We start from the raw sequence: 21,413 nt of genomic DNA, 5'->3' as shown, positions 1-21,413 counted from the left end.
TATATGGCGATTAAGCTACACTGAATATTCTGCGTCTCATCCACTCTAGGATTCTTCAGGCTTATGAAGAATCCTAGAGTGGATGAAATGCGGAATATTCAGTGTAGCTTAATCGCCATATATATTTATAAATTACTAACTAGCTCTACCTATTGAGCACTTTTGAAGTAAATACTTAAAGTTTACGCATAAATTTATACTTTAGTATAATTATTTCATGTTAGTAAATGAAGTATATATATATATATATATATATATATATATATATATATATATATATATATAGTAATTTATAAAATATATATGGCGATTAAGTTACACTGAATATTCTGCGTTTCATCCACTATAGGATTCGTCAGGCTTATGCGGCTTAAGCCTAACGAATCCTATAATGGATAAAACGCAGAATATTCAGTGTAACTTAATCGCCATATATATTTATAAATTACTAACTAGCTCTACCTACGTATTGAGCACTTTTGAAGTAAATACTTAAAGTTTACGCATAAATCTATGCTTTCGTATATTAGATTTATGTGAGTAAATAAAGTAGTTATATATATATATATATATATATATATGTATAAGAGTGTAGCCATCAACAATTGTAGGTTTTTCAGACTTTTATCATTTTTTAATATTTTAAAATATTCTTATAACGCGTTTCAAGCCTTGTTCAGCTCTCATCAGATATTTTTATATGAAGTTTTTTTTTAAGGTAATGTCTTTTTGGAAAACATTTTTCTTTGGTAACACTGATTGTGTTTTTCAGAGAAATGCTAATCTCAGACTTTTTGTTACCAATAGTCGGTGAGTTAGTCCAAAGTTCAATCAGTTAGATTTAGGTTACTTTAGTGGTTATGGGTTGGAGGGGGTTTTGAGTTTATTTGAGACATGTTTTTATGCGTTTTTATGATTTTTTTTTTTTATGTGTGTGTATGTTCTTGTGTGTTAAGGCGAGGATTGTGTGCTGTGCGTGTGTGAATGAGTGTGGGTAAAGATCTGTGATTTTTTTCACATGTGTGTATTTGTGTGTGTGTGCGTGTGTATGCCCGCATGGGCGCGACCATGCCTATGCCTGTAAGATGGAGAAAGAGGCAGGATATCTAGATAGGTATAAAGTCGATTCCCAATCTAAACATACATACATACATGTATTCAATCAACCAAACACAAACACGTGCACACACATAAACAAAATGGAAAATAGATGATATATACACATATAAACACACACATACACATATACATATATACATATACACACACATATATATATGCACATATGCACATATACATACACATATACATATACACATACGCATGCATGCATATACACACATATACACTTATATACAGAAATATAAATACAGGAGTATATATACATACACACACCCACATATACATACACACGCACCTACACATACACGCACATATATACGCACACATGCATCCACACCTCACACCCACATTGGTTAAAGTTGTCTTAGTCTAGAAGGATTTTTTTAATGTAGCCAGAGTAGTGCGTTTTATTTCTAATTGCTAAGTTTAGGAAAATGGTATTATATTGGATATGGACGCGTGTGAATGTGGTCGCATGCTTTATTGTGTTTGTTTTGATTCATGTGTGAGGATGCACATTTGCATAAGCATGCGTGCGCTTAGTGTATTTTGTGTTTTGCCTATTTATGTGTATTGCTATTGGGATATGTTTTAAGTTGGGTTGAACTTTGTTATGATTTTTTTTTCTTGTGTTAGTAAGTAGAAGTAGTTGTCAGTTTGGAAAATGAGCATTATCTCGAATTTTCCTTCACTGCATGTGTGTATGTGTTGTGACACATGTAGGTGTCTATTTTCTGCGATTTTGATGTTGGGTCGGTGTAAAGCTACTCTATTACTAAGGTTTTTAGTGGCGCCTATGTAGGATTTATCGCATGCTGCACATTTTATTACATAGATTACATTTTTTGAGGTGCAGTCTAGGTCTTTTTTAATTTTGAATGATTAAATGGGGTTCATGAATGTGTATGTGTTTCCCTCTAATATTATGTTGCAGACTCCACATCGTTGTTTGTTGCATTTTGTGACTCCTTTTGTTGAGTCTTGATTGAGTTTGGATGACGTAAGAATGCGTTTTAGGTTTTTTGGGTTGGCGTTTGCTTTTTATTACTTTTGTTGTTTTAAGGAAGTTCTTTTACATAAGAATCACGACTTATCAAGGCCCAGAGACCACTCGAGGATAAGGGTTAAGAGTGTACAGTAGTCAATTGGACAATATAGTAATCAATAGTAATGGAAATTCGGTAAATTTGTTAACTTAAGTGGAACAGCTCATCATGAACTTGTTTACATTGAATTTGAAGACAATCAGATTGTAGTACGCTGGAAAGCAAGAAAAACGGAGGATAGTCCACAGGCGGGCACTTCGAAGAAAGAAGCTTTGTTCATGGAATCTATGTTTAGGTTTAAGCACAGATAAAGAGTGGGGGGAATTATTGACAGGAAGACGAGGGTTTCTTGTAAAGTTTGGTGAGGGGAGACCATACATTGAAGCTCAGTTGAGCACTTGCCATGAAAATAACGATAAAGCAGAGACAAATTCGCAACATCTCTTTTGTGAGATAGAGGTTACGGGGAAAAGAAAAGTGCATCTCCTACGAGGCTACAAAGTCTATTTTGAACTCTATCAAGGCAGGACATGTCCTTTCTAGCAGCTACTGCCCAGATGTGGCAACAGTACTCCATCCTTGGACTATCTGGCTCTTATATAAATAGAGAATTGCATCAGCAGTGAGATATCTACTCGACCGATAGAAAGATCCCACCATTTTCCCAGCAGACTTGCCAACAGATTTGATGTACGAGTTCCATTTCAGATCAGGAGTGAAGGTCAAGCCCAGAAGCTTGTCAAAACACGACGCCTTCCCAAGACGAGAGCCATTCATTTCAATTGATGCCAGATGATGCAGAACGCTGATGTTGTAAAGATAGAAGCTTGGTTTTAGCTGCATAAAAAGTAACCAGCCACTCCTTTCCCCATTGTACCATGTGCTCAAGATCAGAGGAGAGAGAATCGGAGAGAACTTGGTCGTTTACTGCCAGATGTGCTACCATAGATGGTAGTGTCATCAGCATAAATGTCTACGAATGATGTAAGGATGTGATTTGGAAGATCATTAATGTAGATCAGCAAAAGAGTTGGGCCCAGGATGCACCCCTGAGGGACACCGGCATTAATACAGTGAGCTTCTGATTTTGTACATCAACTACTACTCTTATGAAACTATCAGAAAGAAATGATTTAATAATTGAGAAGACATTTCTAGCAATACCAAAGATGGAGATATTATGAAGTTAACCTTTATGCCATACCCTATCAAAGGTCTTTGATATGTCAAGAGCAATTGCCCTAGAAAGGTTGCCTCTGTCGAGAGATTCGTTAATCTAATAAGATATAACTGTAAGCACATCTGTTGTAGATCTAGCAGAAGGAAACCATATTATGTGTCACTAAGAAGGTTATTTTTGCTGAGATGGTTGATTACTTCTCTATTTAACACAGATTCCAGCAACTTACTCATGACGCACAGGAGACTTATTGGCCTGTACTGTGAGGGAGATAAGCGATCACCTGAATTCTTAAATACGGGGCATACTGGTGAGATTTTCCGGGGTGATGGGAAGCAATTCGCCTTAAGACAACGTTTAAACAATTTTGTAAGTATGGGTGCTAGTTCTGGTTGAAGTTTTTTGCGTAATATCATTGGAATACCGTCAGGGCCGGTTGCTTTACTGGAATCAAGGTTTTTGATTAGCTTGGCAACATCATGTAGATATTTGTATATCACATAGCTTGTTTTCTGATATAGAAGGAAATATGTATTGGGGGTTGGCGGCCATGGTCGCAAAAGGTAGCATTAGCTGCAAAGTTCTTAGCAAAGAGTTTGGCTTTGTTTGAAGCTGACGAGATTACCTCAGGTGCATTGATGATTGTTGGGAAAGAGCACACGCTTCTGTTCAGGATTCTGTTTGCTATTTGCCAAAACTGGTGGGAACCAAGCCACTGATCAGCTACTTTGGACTTGACGGACTGAACATACAACTCTCTTGCATTGTTTATTACTTTCTTAGAATGGTTGCTGGCAGTCATGAAAGCGGCTTTAGTCTCCATACATCTATTACGTTGGAAGCAATGGAAAAAGTGATTTCTGTGCGCAATGGCAGCAGCACATCCTGGAGAGAACCATGGCTGGCTGTTAGGTTTTTGCTGGAATTTTTCGAGAGTATGAAACGGCCTATACCTACCATATACTATTCCGTCAGATCTGATACTATAGATGACACACCTTTTTAAACATGGAACACAGTGGTAAATCTGCTATAAATGTATAGAAGCTATCCCAGTCAGCCAAAGTGTACGATGGAGAGGTACGTCTGAGGACTTATTACATGTCATTTTCATCTTAAACCAACAGAGTGATCGGAAGATCCAAGTCGAGACAGAACGGAAACTGAACATAGTTCAGGGCAAGTTGTGAGAAAAAGGTCTAGGAGACTCGCATACTAGCCGTCAGTGTCGGGCACACGGGTGGGTTTGTGAATAATCTGAGTTAGATCATAAGCATTGGAGAAATCACGACAGAACTTCCCCTCATCATCGGTTTTGTTTGAGTTAGTTAACCATTCCACATTGTGAACATTGAAGTCTCCACAAACGTGTATGTTAGCTTAAGGATAAGCAGATAGGACGTGGTCAATTTTCTCAGATATGCTTTTAAAGATAGTAACTCTGCTGTCGTGGGGCAATAGAGAATAAATGCAGTAGTGTGAGTAAGTGCAACCCGAAAGCATATATAGGGTAAGTTAGGATCTTCTCTGGAGATGTCCCTACCACAAGGAAAGCCATCTTTAATATAGGTACATATTCCATGCCCATAGCGATCTTTGGGATCAGATTTGGAAGGTAAGTTAGAGTATCATTTAATTACGGACTCCTCTAGGGAAATCGTCTGTCCAATGCCAGTTTCACTTAGAAATAATAGGCCTGGTTTAGTCTCCTGTAATTGGGGTTCAACTCCTGGAAGGTTAGAACGTAGACTCCTGATGTTGGAAAAGGAGACATGGTAGTTGGGGTCTACGTTGGAAGTTGGAGATCCGGGTTTAATCGTGTATTTTTTCTTGAAACTTGTCAGGATGGAGTTTTGGAATTTGTGGACTAGGTCGTCAGACTTGCTTAGAGCAAGATAGAGAGGGAAACTAAGAGAGAAAAGGAAACGAAGAGTTTTTTTTAGCACATGATAAGGTAAAGTTGTAACAATTACCCACTAATATGGCATCGAGAGACCCCACCAGAAACTACTGCATGGTCCAGAATCCATTCACCAAAGTGCAACCCCTGATAGGGCAGCCTCCTTAGTGGTTAATTCAAGCTTCAGGTCCTGACTATCAGGCGGATAATGTCAGACCAGATAAAACGTTTTCTCCAGCACCCTTACTGGCTACAAGGATAGACATAGAACAAAAAATTTCCGACATCTCTGGCGACTGTTCACGCAAGATACTGCCAAACTAGAATACAGCTTTTTCTTCTGTCAGAAAGATCACTCATTGAAAAATGAGGACTGAGAGACAAATAAAGAGAAGCGAGAGTAATGGAAGCTGCTGATAACGCATCCATGATGCGTTCTCTACTCTCCATTATATATAAAAAACGATTTATTAAGTATTGTACTAAATAAAAGTCCAGTTGCTGTGTTTAAGTAAAAATATGGTGATAGATTCCCCTCTCATGAACTGAAAATGAATACAATTTCCTAATCTATTTATGCAATTAACTAGGTAGTTAAAATAAACAACATTTATGGACGTGAAAAAGCTATTATTAAATAAAACCATCAGAAAATAAAAATATAATTAAATGCTGAAATAAAATGTAGTTATTAACATGTGAATCTAAAAAAATAAAAATTAAAATTGGTATAACAGCGACTTATCTCGAAAAGATTTCCGTCTCCAAAATGCAAACTGTTGAAGGGAAATTAGCTTTAGAAACATCAGCGTTAAAAAGACTTTTTTAAATTAACCGTTAAAAGAAACGCGTTATCGTATTCTGAACTTCAGTTAGTGACGTTTTAGGAAATTGCGAGATAAAGAAAAACAGGAGGTGGATCTTACGAAACTGGTATATTTATCGCTAGTGGGATCCCTTCGTCTATAAGTTGTGGTGGGTATTTTCTTTTTCTTAGATTTATTCTTAGTTCCTTGAGCTGGATTGTCCAAAGGTTTTTGTCTGTTACTAAACACACTACTCTACCCTCATTAAAAAAATCCTTCTAAACTAAGACAACTTTAACCAATATGGGTGTGATGTGTGGATGCGTATGTGCGTGTATATGTGTGTGGGTGTGTGGATACGTGTGTGTGTGTGTGTATGTATATTTGTGTGTGTATGTATACTCCTGCATTTATATTTCTGTATATATGTGTATATGTGTGTGTGTGTGTGTATATAAATGCATGCATGCGTATGTGTGTATATGTATATATGTATGTATATGTGCATATGTGTATATATATGTGTGTGTATATATATGTATATGTATATGCGTATGTATATGTGTATATATCGTCTATTTTTCATTTTGTTTGTGTGTGTGCGTGCGTTTGTGTTTGGGTGATTGAATATATGCATGTATGTATGTTTAGATTTGGAATCGACTTTATACCTATCTAGATATCCTGCCTTTTTCTCCATCTTACAAGCATGAGCATGGGCGCGCACACACGGGTACACACACACACACACAAACACACACATGTGAAAAAATCACAAAAGACACATATATAACTAGCAGAAATAATAATAATAATAATAATAATAATAAAAATAATAATAATAATAATAATAATAATAATAATAATAATAAACCAACTCAGACAACAACAACCATACTAGAAATAAAAATAAAAATACTAATAACGAACAAGATAAATGCAACTGTAGATACCCCACATTTTGCACACTTAAAAATAAATGTCTAACCAAAAGCATAGTTTACCAGGCCAGAATATTTGCGAAAGAAAGCCCGAATAACAAGAAATATTACGTAGGTATGACTTCCTTAGATTCTAAAACTCGATATTATGACCACAAAAGTACATTCAACGATAAAAAACACCGTATGAAAAAATGCTAGCAGATAAATACTGGGAACTCAAGGAAAGCGGCCATTCGCCGGTAGTCGAATGGAAAATAGTAAGACAAGCAAACATCTGTAGAGACCTAGACGACCCATGTAGATTATGCGTTCATGAAAAATTTGCTATCCTGTACTTTAAAGAACCCGAACATCTATTAAACTGTAGGAGAGGAATAGCGAACAACCGTGTTCACAGGATAAAATTTATTCAAGGATAAAGATAGAAAATAACTTTAAAACTAATAAAAACAATACAAAATAAACAAATAAATAAAATAAATAAACATGCATATACATAAACTATCATACATATATGTATGTATGTATGTATGTATGTATGTATATATATATATATATATATATATATATATATATATATATATATAAAACTAACATAAAAAAAACTTAACCTAGATTTAAAACAGGTCAAGACACTAGATATCCAGGCTAAATAGACCACACACAAAGAATCAGGTCAACCAAAGGTCAAATGGGCCTTTGTCCTATAAGTGCATGTTCATTGGCTGATAAGAAGGGCACGGTGGGTACTAGAAAGCTGATTGGATAACTAAAATCTCAATAGAAGGTACGTATATAAAAGCGACAGACAACCACAAAATTCGAGCATAAGCCTGAACAATCCTAGAGTGGATGAAACGCGGAATATTCAATGTAGCTTAATCGCCATATGCGTGGTGTTCAATTTATTAAAAAAAATTAAAACCATTGATTTCTGTTTTAATAAGAGAGAGGGAGAGCAAGCAAGCGAGAGAGAGAGATAGATTGTGTGTGTATGTGTGTGTGTGTGCGTGCGTGCGTGTGTCCAACCATTTCTGCATACAACAAAAACAGTACTTTAAATACTGGTTTTCTTTGTTGAAGTCACTTAATTGTTTTCTATAAATTTCAAATGGTCCACTACAAAGCCTTTATGTTAGACTATCATGGTATGTAGTTTTCATTACATAGAGCCACAATTTGAACGAAATCGATGTTCTTAAAGCATCTGAATTTGTTATCATTTAAATGACAAGAAACAGCACTCCTCCATTACATAGACAGTGCTATTTTTTGTGCGTTTCACTTAACTGTCGCCAGGTGGCGTTCCTCTCGATTCAAATTGTTTATTAATTTAAAAAGTAAAACTATAATATATTATTGACCGTTCAACAGGTGCCACAAAAAATTTAAACTATATTTTGTTACAGTGATGATTTTACTTTAATTTAAAAAATGTTTCAGAAAAACAAAAAAAAACAATGTTGCTTTAATTTGACAAATATTTTATTAAAATTATATTTTCTTATGTAAACTTTTCAATAAATATTTTTACAATTATATATTGATACATTTTTATACAAGAAATGTTTTGGTTTTCAAATATTTTTCTGCTAAAAAAAATCTTGTTTGTTATTTATTTGCTGTGTTATTTGACCAAGAAGAAATTGGAGTTACCCCCCCCAACAATGATGTTGTTCGTGTAATGCAAGCAAGAGTTAATAATATTGCATGGTACCAAAACATTGTGTTATTTAATTAGAGTGCAATCATTTTGAAAATAAAAAAGCTACAAGTGAAAAATGTAATTTTATTATGTTTGTTATGAATTGAAAAACATCATTTGAATTTAGAAATTAAGTAATTCGTTTCATAAAAATAAATAGAAATTGTAATTTGGAATGTTTCAAATAGTTTCAAACTTTTATGTTATAAATTCATTATAACTATATGGCGTCAGAATTGATCTATGGCTACTATGTAGGAGCAATTGAGGAGACTTATGAGGTAACTTTCATATAACATAGATACTTTATTCTAGCATATTGGCCATTTACAATTTCCTGTTTTATCTTTACAAATATGAATTTCTTTTTAGTAGAAGCTTATCACGATCATGACATGTGGAAATGTCTGGCGATGGTTTGGGGATTTCTTTTATATAGACTGATTTATTTGTATCGAAAGACGTGAAAACTGGAAAGAGAAATACATTTGAATGAGTCAAACATGAAAGAGATTTCTTATTGCACTAGCAATGGTATTGTAATGGCCGAGCAAGCTATGTAATCCTAAGAATCTCATATCCTCATAGAAGCTGATACTTTTTTCCATATTATGTAATTATTTCGACTAAACTCCCATCAGAAGAGAAAGAAAGAGTGAGAAAGAGAGATTGTAAAATTACAGACGATTGAGTCAACTCAATATAACAAATGCTTCTGAAACGGATCATAAATTACCTGCGTCTCATATCAAAATCAAATCCAAAAAGTGTCAAATCATAATTATGTCAATAGCAACATAATTTTTCATTACTTTTTCTATTTATGATCATGTTTTTCCTTGCAACTTCATATTAAAGTCATGTAAAGTTAGTTTTTGTGCTTCATTATATTAAGAGTGACAGAATGAAGGGGATATGTACATGGCCCAAACAACAAATATCATCTATGTGTAAAAATGTTGATAAAGGAAAGATTTTACAGTTTTCTTAAAATGTTTCAGATCAAAAATTCTAAAAAGTTACATCTTCAAATCTATACTATATCAGTAGTGTCTCTTTGTCTGAATCTCTGCACAGGGCGCAAATGAAAATTAAGTTCTATGCCAAGATCAAATACAACTTTTATCAAATTATTTATCGTTTCATGAGAAATCTAATGATGATATTCACTAACATTACTTTTTGATAATATGATGGGATCTTTGTTCACATTGAACATCCATAATCTGTAGAACTTTCGATTTCATTTGATTTGATTTAGATATTAAAAACAAAAATTCTGTAAGGTGATATAAATGATGCATATTAAAAATTAAACATTCATATCACGTATACAATAATATCCAATGAGATAACACTGGTGAGCTGTGAACAGTTGGCAGAAAATATATCAAAATAGAGAAAATTTGTTTCTAATGGTTGTAATGCTTTTAAAGAGGAAAATGATCTTATTCTGAAATAAGATATAAGTTGAAGTCGACTTTTATCTATGAGGCACATTTATGAAGATCTCTTATTCAGAGCTGAGATTACAAGTCATGTGAGATCATATAGATAGAGGCACGAACCTTGGATTTGAGGCTGCTGTATTGCCATTTGATGAATGGATTCTGAACCCTGTAGTAGTTTTTGGTGGGGCCTCTTCATTACATATTGTGGGTAACGTTATAGATTTTCCTCTACATGGTTGCAAAAAATCATTCTTCGGTCCTTTTTTTTTCTGCTTTGTTCTTAAAACTCTGATGACTTTCTCCACATTTCTCAATCCCCACAAATGAAAACCTTAAGAAATAAAACAAGATTAAGCCCAGAACTCCAAATCCCAGCGTAGACCCCTGCTACCAGGTCTTTTCCTCTAAAATTAGCGGTCTACATTCCAACTTTCCGGAGGTTGAAATCTAATTACAGGGGACCTGTGTAAAACTGATATTGAACAGACTGTTTCCTTAGATGAGTTCCTAATTAAAGTATACTCAAACTTGACATCAAAATCCGACCCCCAAAATCTTCATAGACATGGAATATGGGCCTACATTAGAGATGACTTTCCATGAGGTAGGGACATCTCCAAAGAAGATCCTAATTTGCCTTATATGTGCTTCAGAGTAGCACTTGCTCACAGCACACCATTAATATCTGCCCTCTATCGCACCCATAACAGCAGAGTTACTTTCATTGTATCGCTAAAAAATTGACCACATTCTGTCTACCCACCCTCGGCCAACATTCACGTCTGGAGAGACTTCAATGTTCACAATGTTGAATGGCTAATTAACTCAAACGAAAAGGATGATAAGGGAAGTATCATTTCTCGATTACATACGGCCTAACGCAAATTATTCATGAACCCATATGTCCGACTCTGACAGACAATCTTCAAGTTTTCTTGACCTTTTCCTTACAACTTACCCAGAAATGTGCTCATCTTCTGTTCTGTCTTCACTGGAACCTTCTAATCACTCAGTTGTTTCATTTAAGATAAAAATAAAATGTAATAAACCCTTAGCTGCACTTCTCCATCATACAGTATATCCATACTCTATGGCTGAGTAGGATAACTTCCAAACATTTATATCAGATATACCTCTGCACTCCATGCTCAAAAAGAACATACCCTCTGTAGTATCAGGCCTCACTGAATGGTTAATTGCCGGTATAAACTGCTTTAGACCCTCCAAAAAATTCCAGCAAAAGCTCAACAGCCAGCGATGGTTCACACCAACATGTGCCACTGCCATTGCGCACAGAAATCACTATTTCCATTGCTTCCAACATAATACATGTTGTGAAACTAAAGCTACTTTGAGGACTGCCAGTGTAAAAACATAATAAGGGATGCAAGAGATTCATATGCTCTATGCATCAAGTTTAAAATAAAATGGTTCCCACCAGTTTTAGCAAATAACAAACAGGGTCTTGAACAGAAGCGTTTCCTCTATCTTTACCTTCATCAATGGATATATAGTAATTTCGTCAGCATCTGACAAAGCAAAACTTTTTGCCATGGATTTTACAGTAAACTCAACTCTTTGCGATTAGAGCCATGCACCCTCTGTATTTCCTCCTGTGACTGAAAACACACAAAGCGATATACAAGTTTCTGTATGTGATGTTGCCAAGTTAAAAAAAAACCTTGATTCTAGTAAAGCAACTGACCCTGACGGCATTCCAGTCATAGTGCTCAAAATGCTTCAACCGGAACTCGCTCACATACTTAAAAAGCTGTTTAAACGTTGCCTTAAGGAGAAACACTTCCCAACACGTTGGAAAACTGTGTCAGTCTGTCCAGTATTTAAAAATTCCGGAGATGGGTCATCTCTATCTCAGTAGAGACCAATCAGTCTCCTGTGTATCAGGAGTAAGTTACTGGAATCTGTGATAAACAGAGAAGTGGTCAACCACCTCATCAAAAATAATCTGCTCGGTGACATGCAATATGGTTTCCATTCTGTGAGATCTACAACTGATTTACTAACTGTTATTGGTGAATCGCTAGGTGTATCAGAAACCGCCATTAAAAATGCGTAATAAGAACTTGAATAATTCAACTTACTATCTTTCGAAGCTTATAACTACTTGAAAAATATAATTTAAACCCAAATTTTTTTCAATTAAAGGAGCAAAGACCAAATTTTTAAGAAATAACAGGTTTAATAGCAAATTATGAAATATTTGTTTTTTAAAATCGGTTTTCTTTTAAAAAGCTTTAAAGAAAATCAATTAAATTTTACTACAATTATAAAAATATATATAAATTCCCAAAAAATCACTTACCTATAAAAAATACTATTCAATGGGTCTTTCCATTGTCCATTGTTAAGAATTTATCCATATTTATACTTATATTCCATGTCCTCTAGAAAAATACTTTTTAAACAAGGATTCCAAAAAACGCGAACTCAGATGTTTTTCACTGTTCAAATAAAGGGAGATAAACGTCTGATTTTCTTCGAGTTTATTTTCCGGTGGCTTCGAAGCGCCACAATTAATGTCTCTTTCTATTGCATGCTGTAAAACGAAATTAGTATTTTTGGGCCACCTTATATGAAAAATGAACACATTCACTTATCAGTTTTTGCCGTTTATTTCTTCTTTATCGAGTAATTTTTTTAATATCTTACAAACAGAAAACGTTGAATGAAATAGAAAAATTATCGTCAGCGTCCGATATTTACTTAACAATCTAAGCATAACATGAGCTTTCACTTAAAAAAATCAACGTGGTTTAAAAAAAAAAAGGTTTCACACTTTGGACTTTACAGGTAAATTTCCAAAAAAGCACTTCTTTTTTTGTTTTAAATTAGAATATTTTATTTATTGATTTTTATCTTCAATTTGTGATGTATAAAACTTTGGTGAGTAAATTATTTAAATTTTAATAGACATTTCAAAATGGGGGAGTGAATTACAAAAAAAACGTTTGTTTAAAATATATTCAGTTTATTGGAAACAGCATAAAATTTCACATTGTCCCTGATAATATCGTAAAAACTGAACCAATAGAAAAATTTTAAAGGTTAAAAATTGAAAAATAAATAACTCGTAAAATTCAATTGATTTCATACGTAAAAAATGGCTGCATGAACGCGCGCCGGCACTTTGTAAACATTGTTTTTTTTATATAAAAAATAATATTTCTATAATTTTTTTAAACAACTTTAATAGTTTATTTTGGAAGCATATTCTATAAAGAAAATAAACATCCCACTTTAAAAAAGAGAAATTACGAGTGTTTTATATTTTATCTGCAGTTTTGTGTTAGGGGTGTCAAAAATTCCGCCCAAAGTCTGATACACCTAGTAAATCGCTCAACGGGTACTACATTTCTAAATCGATAGCTCTTGGCATGTCCAATGCTTTTGATAGATATGGTATAACGGTCTACTTCAGAATATTGCCAGCTATTTCATAGCTGGCAATATTCTCTCAATTATTAAATCCTTTCTCTCTGATAGGCTTATAAGAGCAGTCACTGATGGGCAGAAATCAGAAACTCATTGTATTAACGCTCGCGTCCCATCCTGAGACCAACTCTCTTTCATGATCGTCATCAGTAATTTCCTAAATCACATTCTTAGATCATTTGTAGACATTTATGCAGACGACACCACAATCTATGGCAACACTTCAAATGGCAGCAATGACCAAGATCTTTCTGATTCTCTCTTCTGGTGCAATGGGGAAAACGGTGGCTGGTTAATTTTAATGCACCGAAAACCAAGCTTCTCTCCTTTCATCATAATCGCTCTGACCTCATCACGCCCTAACTGAAATGAATGGATCTCGTGTTGGGGAGCTCCATTTCTTGACAAGCTTATGACTGCTGGAATGGAAGCATTCTACTCCATTGGATATAATAAAGGATTCCGTTGGAATCTCGTACAGATTTGCGAATTCTTTCATGTTAAAATTCCACTTCAATTTTGTATATGATGTTATGCACATAAGTAACTAATAAAATGGTTGCAGGTGGCTGCCTGGATATTTAATATTTACATTTGTTTTCAATACGTTTATTCAAAGTGAAAAAATAATGGAATAAGATAATATTGTAATTGCTTCATGATACCACAAATTCTCAATATAAAAGTTGAAAAAAAAAATTATAAAAACTGAATATAAACCTCAAAACAGAATCCTTCTATATTGATAAGCTTTCAGCAATTTATCAAAAACACTTTATATAAATAAAGATTGACTTACCTTACAATAGTGCGCAATAAGGCAGATCGTGCTTCGTTGTGGAAAGTAATAATCACTGATGTTGCTGTAAAATTACGTGGCCAAGTTTTTTTACATCTGGTTGAAAGAAGAGAGAAAATGGAAAAAATGAAAAAATGTTAATCAATGCACGTTATTTGATCATTATTGATTATTATCGGTAAATCCATGTTTATTAAAATAATTAAAATTACAGGAACAAATTGTTTTTCCTTCATTTAAAAAATGAAAAATAATTAAAGATATTGTGTAGCTATGGCAACTATGGGTTGCGTGCAAGTTTTAACACAATAATTCTGGAGTCTAATGTTCAAGTGAACAATAATTCTGGAGTCTAATGTTCAAGTGAACAATAATTCTGGAGTCACAATGTTCAAGTGAACATTTCCCTTACAATAACAACTAATGTGCGATAAAAACATATTCATTCTGAAAAAGAGCTCTCGGTTAGTTTCAATGAAAAGCGGGGCAATGTTAGCAGCTCGTTTGGCTGCCCCATACCCAGCATTATAATCTTCAAAGGAAGAAAAAAACAGAAGACAAATCATGAATATGACCATTTCAATCTTAATAATAAGAGTTCTCAACTAAAGGCAGGGCATTTTAAAGATCTAACATAGAAATCGCGTCCATTAATTGCATATATATTCATATTGTAAGAATATATAGTTTTTACAAAAAAATTTCCAGAGTGTGGATAATTTCCAGAATATAAAAAGAACTGTAAATATTTCATTTTGTTTTGTTAATATTTCAAGCATTTGTTGAATTCAAGTATGATTTAGGTTAGTCTGTTATAAATTAAAACAATGTTTTGTTTAAGTCTTTTTCATCCATATTAGGTTCTTAACTAATCACTAACGCGTAGTAAGACAACCCATTTTATACATACTAACTCTCAATGGCGAGAATTCCAATGTGATTTCCAACGAGATTAGAATGTCTATTTAACTTAGTAGGAAATAGACACCCAGTTTCTCAGTAACGGCAAACAGCAGTTCAGTGTCTTTTCTTCCCTCCGACCTACCCTCGGTAAGCCAAATCAATTTCAATTCTTACAAAAGAAACAAACATACAGATAACGATAAAAGTCAGTAAGCATGCTAATTAAACACTAGCTGAAGAAGTGTTGTGGTGAAATGAATAATGGAAGAGACAGGCATGATGTTTACCCTCTTTTATACTAGTGTCACAATATTGAGATAGAGGACGACGGGGCAAACTAATGGACTCAAAGGAGCAGAGAGAGAGAGAGAGAGAGAGAGAGAGAGAGGGGGGAGAGAAAGAGATAAGGAGACAGGGGAGGGAGAGAAAGAGACTTGTAGCTGCCTTTGTCATAGTGATTTATGTCAACGATCCAGAAGAAAACATGGCTGCTTGAAGATGAAAGAAAAATCTCAAACAAAAAGAAAATTACAAGAGGTTTATTTTATATACATTTATGAACTAAACTAAATTGTTCATACACCCTTATAAACATCGATAGATACTCGATTATCTTATTTTTAATTATACATTTTCGTAATCCTGATTAATCTTGTAATTCAGCCATATTACTAATCATTGTCAACTAGCACCGACAAGTATAAATGAGCGAATTCGTCCTGCATAATTTACCAGGAGACATAGGAGTTAACCGCGGTGATAAATAGAGATCTCTGGCCTTCTTCACAACACATTTGAAATTCAGCCTAAGGGTGCCATGCACACAAAGAAAGATTTTCAACGCGATTATATGGAATATAATAAGTTGGAATATAAATAAATCAAGAGACATCCGGAACTTTAATAAAATAGGTTAAAGAATGTTTAAAAATGTTAAAGAATGTTTAAGAATGTTAAAGAATGTTTAAGAATGTTAAAGAATGTTTAAGAATGGCTACCTTAGAATATGCTAATTATACGATGATTAACAATATGTTTTGGAACTTTTGAAACTTTTGTATTATTTAGGTTATTTGTGCCTTTCTCACAATGTTCCGTCTGATGTTACATTCTTCGAGTTGCAAATTACTTAAGACCTGGCAGACCGAGAGCATGTAACTGCTGTGGATTAAATAAAGGGACCATTCAAAATTCTGTAGAGATTCCCGAGTTTTACAGAAAGATTCTCAAGTTCGACAAAATACACCTAAAATATCGGCGGAAACATTGTCAGAAAAAACACAAGATTAGAACATTAGTTCGAATAATTAAACTAGAACAAATCTAATTAACATTTGATTCTAATCGTGAATTATTGACGATCAATATACTACTAAAACATGTTGCTTGCTTGTTGTAGAGTTTAATTGCTTTTTTGCAGAATGTATAACGCCACAAAAAGTGAATCACGTAAATAAAAAGTGAATGATGAAAGAAGTAATAGGAGGAGGCGAAGAATATAATAAAAAGAAAGGAAAGAGAAAACGGGGAAGTGGGAAGAGAAAAGAGATAAGAAGGAGAAAGGAGGAGAGATAGGTGAGCAAGACTGGGAAAACAGTACATAAAGAAATGATTGATTATTATCAAGAAGAAAAAATATTTACTTTAAAATGGACAATCTCACAAAATATGTTTTATTTTTCAAAAGTTGTCAAAATCTACCATTCATCCTTTATGATGTCATTCATTTTCAAGTAAGTGCTTTCTTGTATAAACATTGTTATCAATCAATGTCAAAATTAAAAAATATATATTTAATAATATACACACATGTATATTATAGTGAATATATATATAATGTATATATATATATATTATAGTGAATTAACCATATCTCTCTCTATATATATAGTTAATTCACTATAATTATATATTATACAGTGAATATAATGTAATTATATTGAGCTTCTTAAATAAGGATTGGTATATATTATAAGAAAATATATTTCTACAGTGTGTGTGTGTGTGTCTGTCTGTCTGTGTGTGCGTGTGTGTGTGTCTGTCTGTGTCTCTATATGTAAGAACAATTGGATTTAAATCATGTAAATTAAATTTTACAACAATCTATTTTTCGACAAGTAGTACAAAGAAAATAACATTTTTCCTTATTCAATGGAGTTTCAATGAATGCCTCATATCCTCAGAGGAAACGTATATAGCAAAATGAAATTTATATGAAGACTATAAATTTTGCTAATTAGCACATGAATAAAATACTTACATTTTAGGATAAATCATATATACTGGTAGGAATTGTCAAAATATTAATACTAATATTTATGTACTTTAAATTTATAATCTATCTAATATGTAAACTGAAATTATATATTTTATTCTTGAAATATATATATATATATATATATGCAGGGAGACCCAACGTTGCCCAAGATTGAATAATGATCAATATCATTATATTTCACACTTCCCTATTTTTATTGTCATCGAAATCGGTAAAATCGGCCGCTTTTCAATCAAATCGATTGATTGCCTTCTCTAATTGGAGATCGAGAGGAAACTTCACATGTCTCCTAGCAGTGACTTAGTCCACAATACATTGTAGTCCACATTGCACTATAAATCACTTACTGTTGATTACATAAAATTATTATTTTTAATATAATAGCTTGAATTCAAGTTTAAAATGCAAGTATCATGTTACAATTGTGCTTTAAATAGAAATTTTGAACTCGCCCTTGTCATATCAAAGAACACACTATTGAGTTTATATGCCTGGTTTTACTGCTTGTGCAGTGATAATGGCTTAAATGTTAGTTTAAAATGAAAAAAGTAATGTATTATGGTGCAATTGTGCTTTAAATAAAAACGTTCATTTCGAATGAGCCCATGTCATATCCAAGAACTTACTGTTAATTTTATGTATCGAGCCTTTCGACTTGTGTGGTAATAAAACCTCTTAAATGCACTTTGGATGTTAGGCTGTGTAAGGAGCTAACTTTAGTCGAAATCGTCTGTTCATCCTTTCATCATATTATTTCGATTATCGATTATCAATACTTATCGATTTCCATACTATATATATATATATATATATATGTATATATATTGTGATACATTTATAAAAATGTATAATAAATTATTTTATTGATTTTTAAATCGAGAGGAGATATATTTGCCCTATATTTTATTTACTTTGTTATTTTGCGCCTAAAAAAGCCCATTCTCGTCTGCTTGTTCACAGATAGAGAGAAATAAACCGTATATATAGAGAGATAAGCTGTATGTAGAGAGAGAGATAAACCATATAGAGAAAGAGAGATAGACCATATATATAGAGAGAAGTGACTGAAAAAGTTGTCAACAGTCAGTGAAGCTTTGTGCTTCGAAGAAACAGGTCGTAAGAAGCGAAGATGGAGGCAGCCAAGTCGGCGGCGCGGTATCGCTATAAGAGACACAAGAAAGAACATATTTCAAAGGACATTCTGTGAGTTTTTCAACCCAAACTTCCATCTCTCTAACATCTTTCTCTTATCCTAGAACCGTTATTTAATTGAGCAGACGATTTCTTGTCTTTGATGTGAACATTGACTCTATTATGTGTTGATTATATATTCTTCTCTCGGTAGAATTTAAATAATATAAAACCATTCCATTTACTTAGATACATTTCTTTTTCTTTTCTTTTCTTGAATTTTATTCATTTTTATATAAATAAAAGTTTGTCAATTTTTCAACGATATTTGCCCTCGTTATTTCTTATGCGATTTCGTTGTCCAGTATATTTCATTTTATTGTTGTCTTCGAAACGGTTAATCCCTTCTCATAACCACAACTTATCAAGGAACCTGGGAAATTTTCTTTCTTTATACATCTCGTTAGGTCACTCATCTCTACCGTCCCCAGTAGGGCTAGGATACGTCGTAACAATATATATATATATATATATATATATATATATATATATATATATATATATATATATATATATATATATATATATATATACTAGCATTTCAGTCCGGCGTTGCCCGGGTGTTGTGATGTGTATGTTGAGCAAAAAAAAACAGTGGTAGTAGGAAGGCAGGCTCGAACCCGTATCGCAAAGGAGGAAAAGAACGGGGTAAAACCTAACGTTTATGCTGTTACGACCACCGCCAAATCGGAAGAGACATTTTTTTAAAATTAAGGCTAGACAATCTAAAGGAGAGAATAGCTTTAAAAAATATAGGCGAAAAAAGTACCCCCTGTAGAAAAGTGCCTAGTTGAAGGGGAAGATATCAATGTTTTTAGCCAATTTTTCGATATTTGTCGTATGAAAGGTCGAACTTTAAAACGATATTGATATTGGTAAAATCCGTCGCCTCTATTAAAAGTTTAAGGCAGACATGCAAACAGACATACATACATACATTTATATATTGGTAACTAAAATTTTTCGACCCAAACTGATGAAAACGCTTGCCCTATCTCTGAATATCCTTTATGTAAAATTTAAAATATTTAGACCAGATATTGTCTGAGTAATTTGGAAGAGACCGCAGAGGTCAATTTTTTTTAAATCTAGACCCCTATTATGACCCCTTAAAATTTATTGTTTTTGGGCTCAAATCAAGTTATTAAGTTAGATCCATGTCCAAATGTCCAAGGAACCTGTATCTAAAATTTCAAGTGCGTGACTCAAAATTGTCGGAGGAGTTTGGTAGAGTTCTCAAAAGTCAAATCGTTGAACTTTGACCCCTTAATCGCCAAATTTCTGGCCAAAAACCGATCACATCGATTTTCCCAAATCTCAGTACCCTGTATATCAACTTTTGAATGTGTAGACTAAAAATTGACAGAGTTATTGCGTAGGGAAATGCACACAGACACACACACACACAGACACACACAGAGACACGTTCACTTATATATATATATATATATATATATATATATATATATATATATATATATATATATATGTATAAATGAAAACAAAGGGATGTAGTGTTTACCTGATATACGCAATGGTAAACTTCAAACTAATATAAATAACAGTATTTATATATCGAACATTTAATCCCAACCGAATTAAAAAAAGCTCAATACGCAATAGGGAGTAGAGCTTATTATAAGAGAAGGAAAATTAAAACTGTAAGTTGAACTTTACAATCAAAATTTATTGTCCGACTGAATACTTCAAAAAAACAATTTACAAAGTCCTTATTCCGCGGATATTTGAAACTGCAGAATAAGGACTTTGTAAATTGTGTTTTGGAGTATTCAGTCGGACATTGTAAAGTTCAACTTACAGTTTTAATTTTTGTTCTCTTATATATATATATATATATATATATATATATATATATATATATATATATACACACACACACACACACACCAGTGGTTTTGTATTTTTTTAAATATTAATTTGTTTTTTGTTAAAATATTATAATTCTAATACAGATATACATCCTGTTCTAGCCGAGCAAAATTTGGCTGATCATCACATCAACTCAGACCATGACATGTGCTTAATCTGCTCTGTTACACCAAGTTACAATTTTATACACTTTTATCGCTATTTACTCTATTCAGATCTGCAATTTCTGTTTAACCGAATCCTAGAATAATAAAATTCAATATAAGCTATTGAATTTGAGTAAAGATACTTAATATGGACACAAAGAATTTAGGTTTTTCTATCCAAAGGAATTTACCCTTGGCCTCTGTCTCTTTGCATTAATTGAGTTTGAACTTCACATGGAAATGTAATAACTTAATTATGATAAAATGCAAAACAAAATGGCTGTCCGTAAACCATCATCATCAACAGCAGCAATACTATTTGTAAAGTAAATGAGGAAATAGAATGACATATCAATTGAATTATATATTCTTCAAAGCTTTTAAATATTCATGTTTTCAAAATGTCATCATGCAAATTAATGCAGATATTATTTCATAGAAAAACGACACAAAAAGATCTTTTAATATAAGAACATAAACATATTCAGTAGGAAAGATAAGAACCTATTTAATGAAACAGTTGACTACAGAGTGGAATGATAGAATTGTCGCCATACAAAAGACTGCATGATTCTATTTCTGTTTGATAAAAACCGGTT

General features: G+C 33.2%; 1 protein-coding gene across 1 annotated transcript in view; it reads right to left on the bottom strand.

Moving 5' to 3' along the window:
* Positions 1–21,413, bottom strand: part of LOC145296840 (polypeptide N-acetylgalactosaminyltransferase-like) — a 1,498,391-nt gene that overhangs the window by 994,311 nt on the left and 482,667 nt on the right. Inside the window, exon 3 of the mRNA XM_080142960.1 lies at positions 14,407–14,502. Coding sequence (XP_079999086.1) covers positions 14,407–14,502 — 96 coding nt within the window. The remainder of the gene's footprint in view (positions 1–14,406; positions 14,503–21,413) is intronic.

The sequence above is a fragment of the Euprymna scolopes genome, chromosome 17 (assembly GCF_053919585.1).
Source record: "Euprymna scolopes isolate OS-2025 chromosome 17, ASM5391958v1, whole genome shotgun sequence".
In the NCBI taxonomy this organism is placed as follows: domain Eukaryota; kingdom Metazoa; phylum Mollusca; class Cephalopoda; order Sepiida; family Sepiolidae; genus Euprymna; species Euprymna scolopes.
The sequence above is the reverse complement of the archived record's forward strand: the minus strand, read 5'-3'. Positions and strand labels throughout refer to the sequence as shown.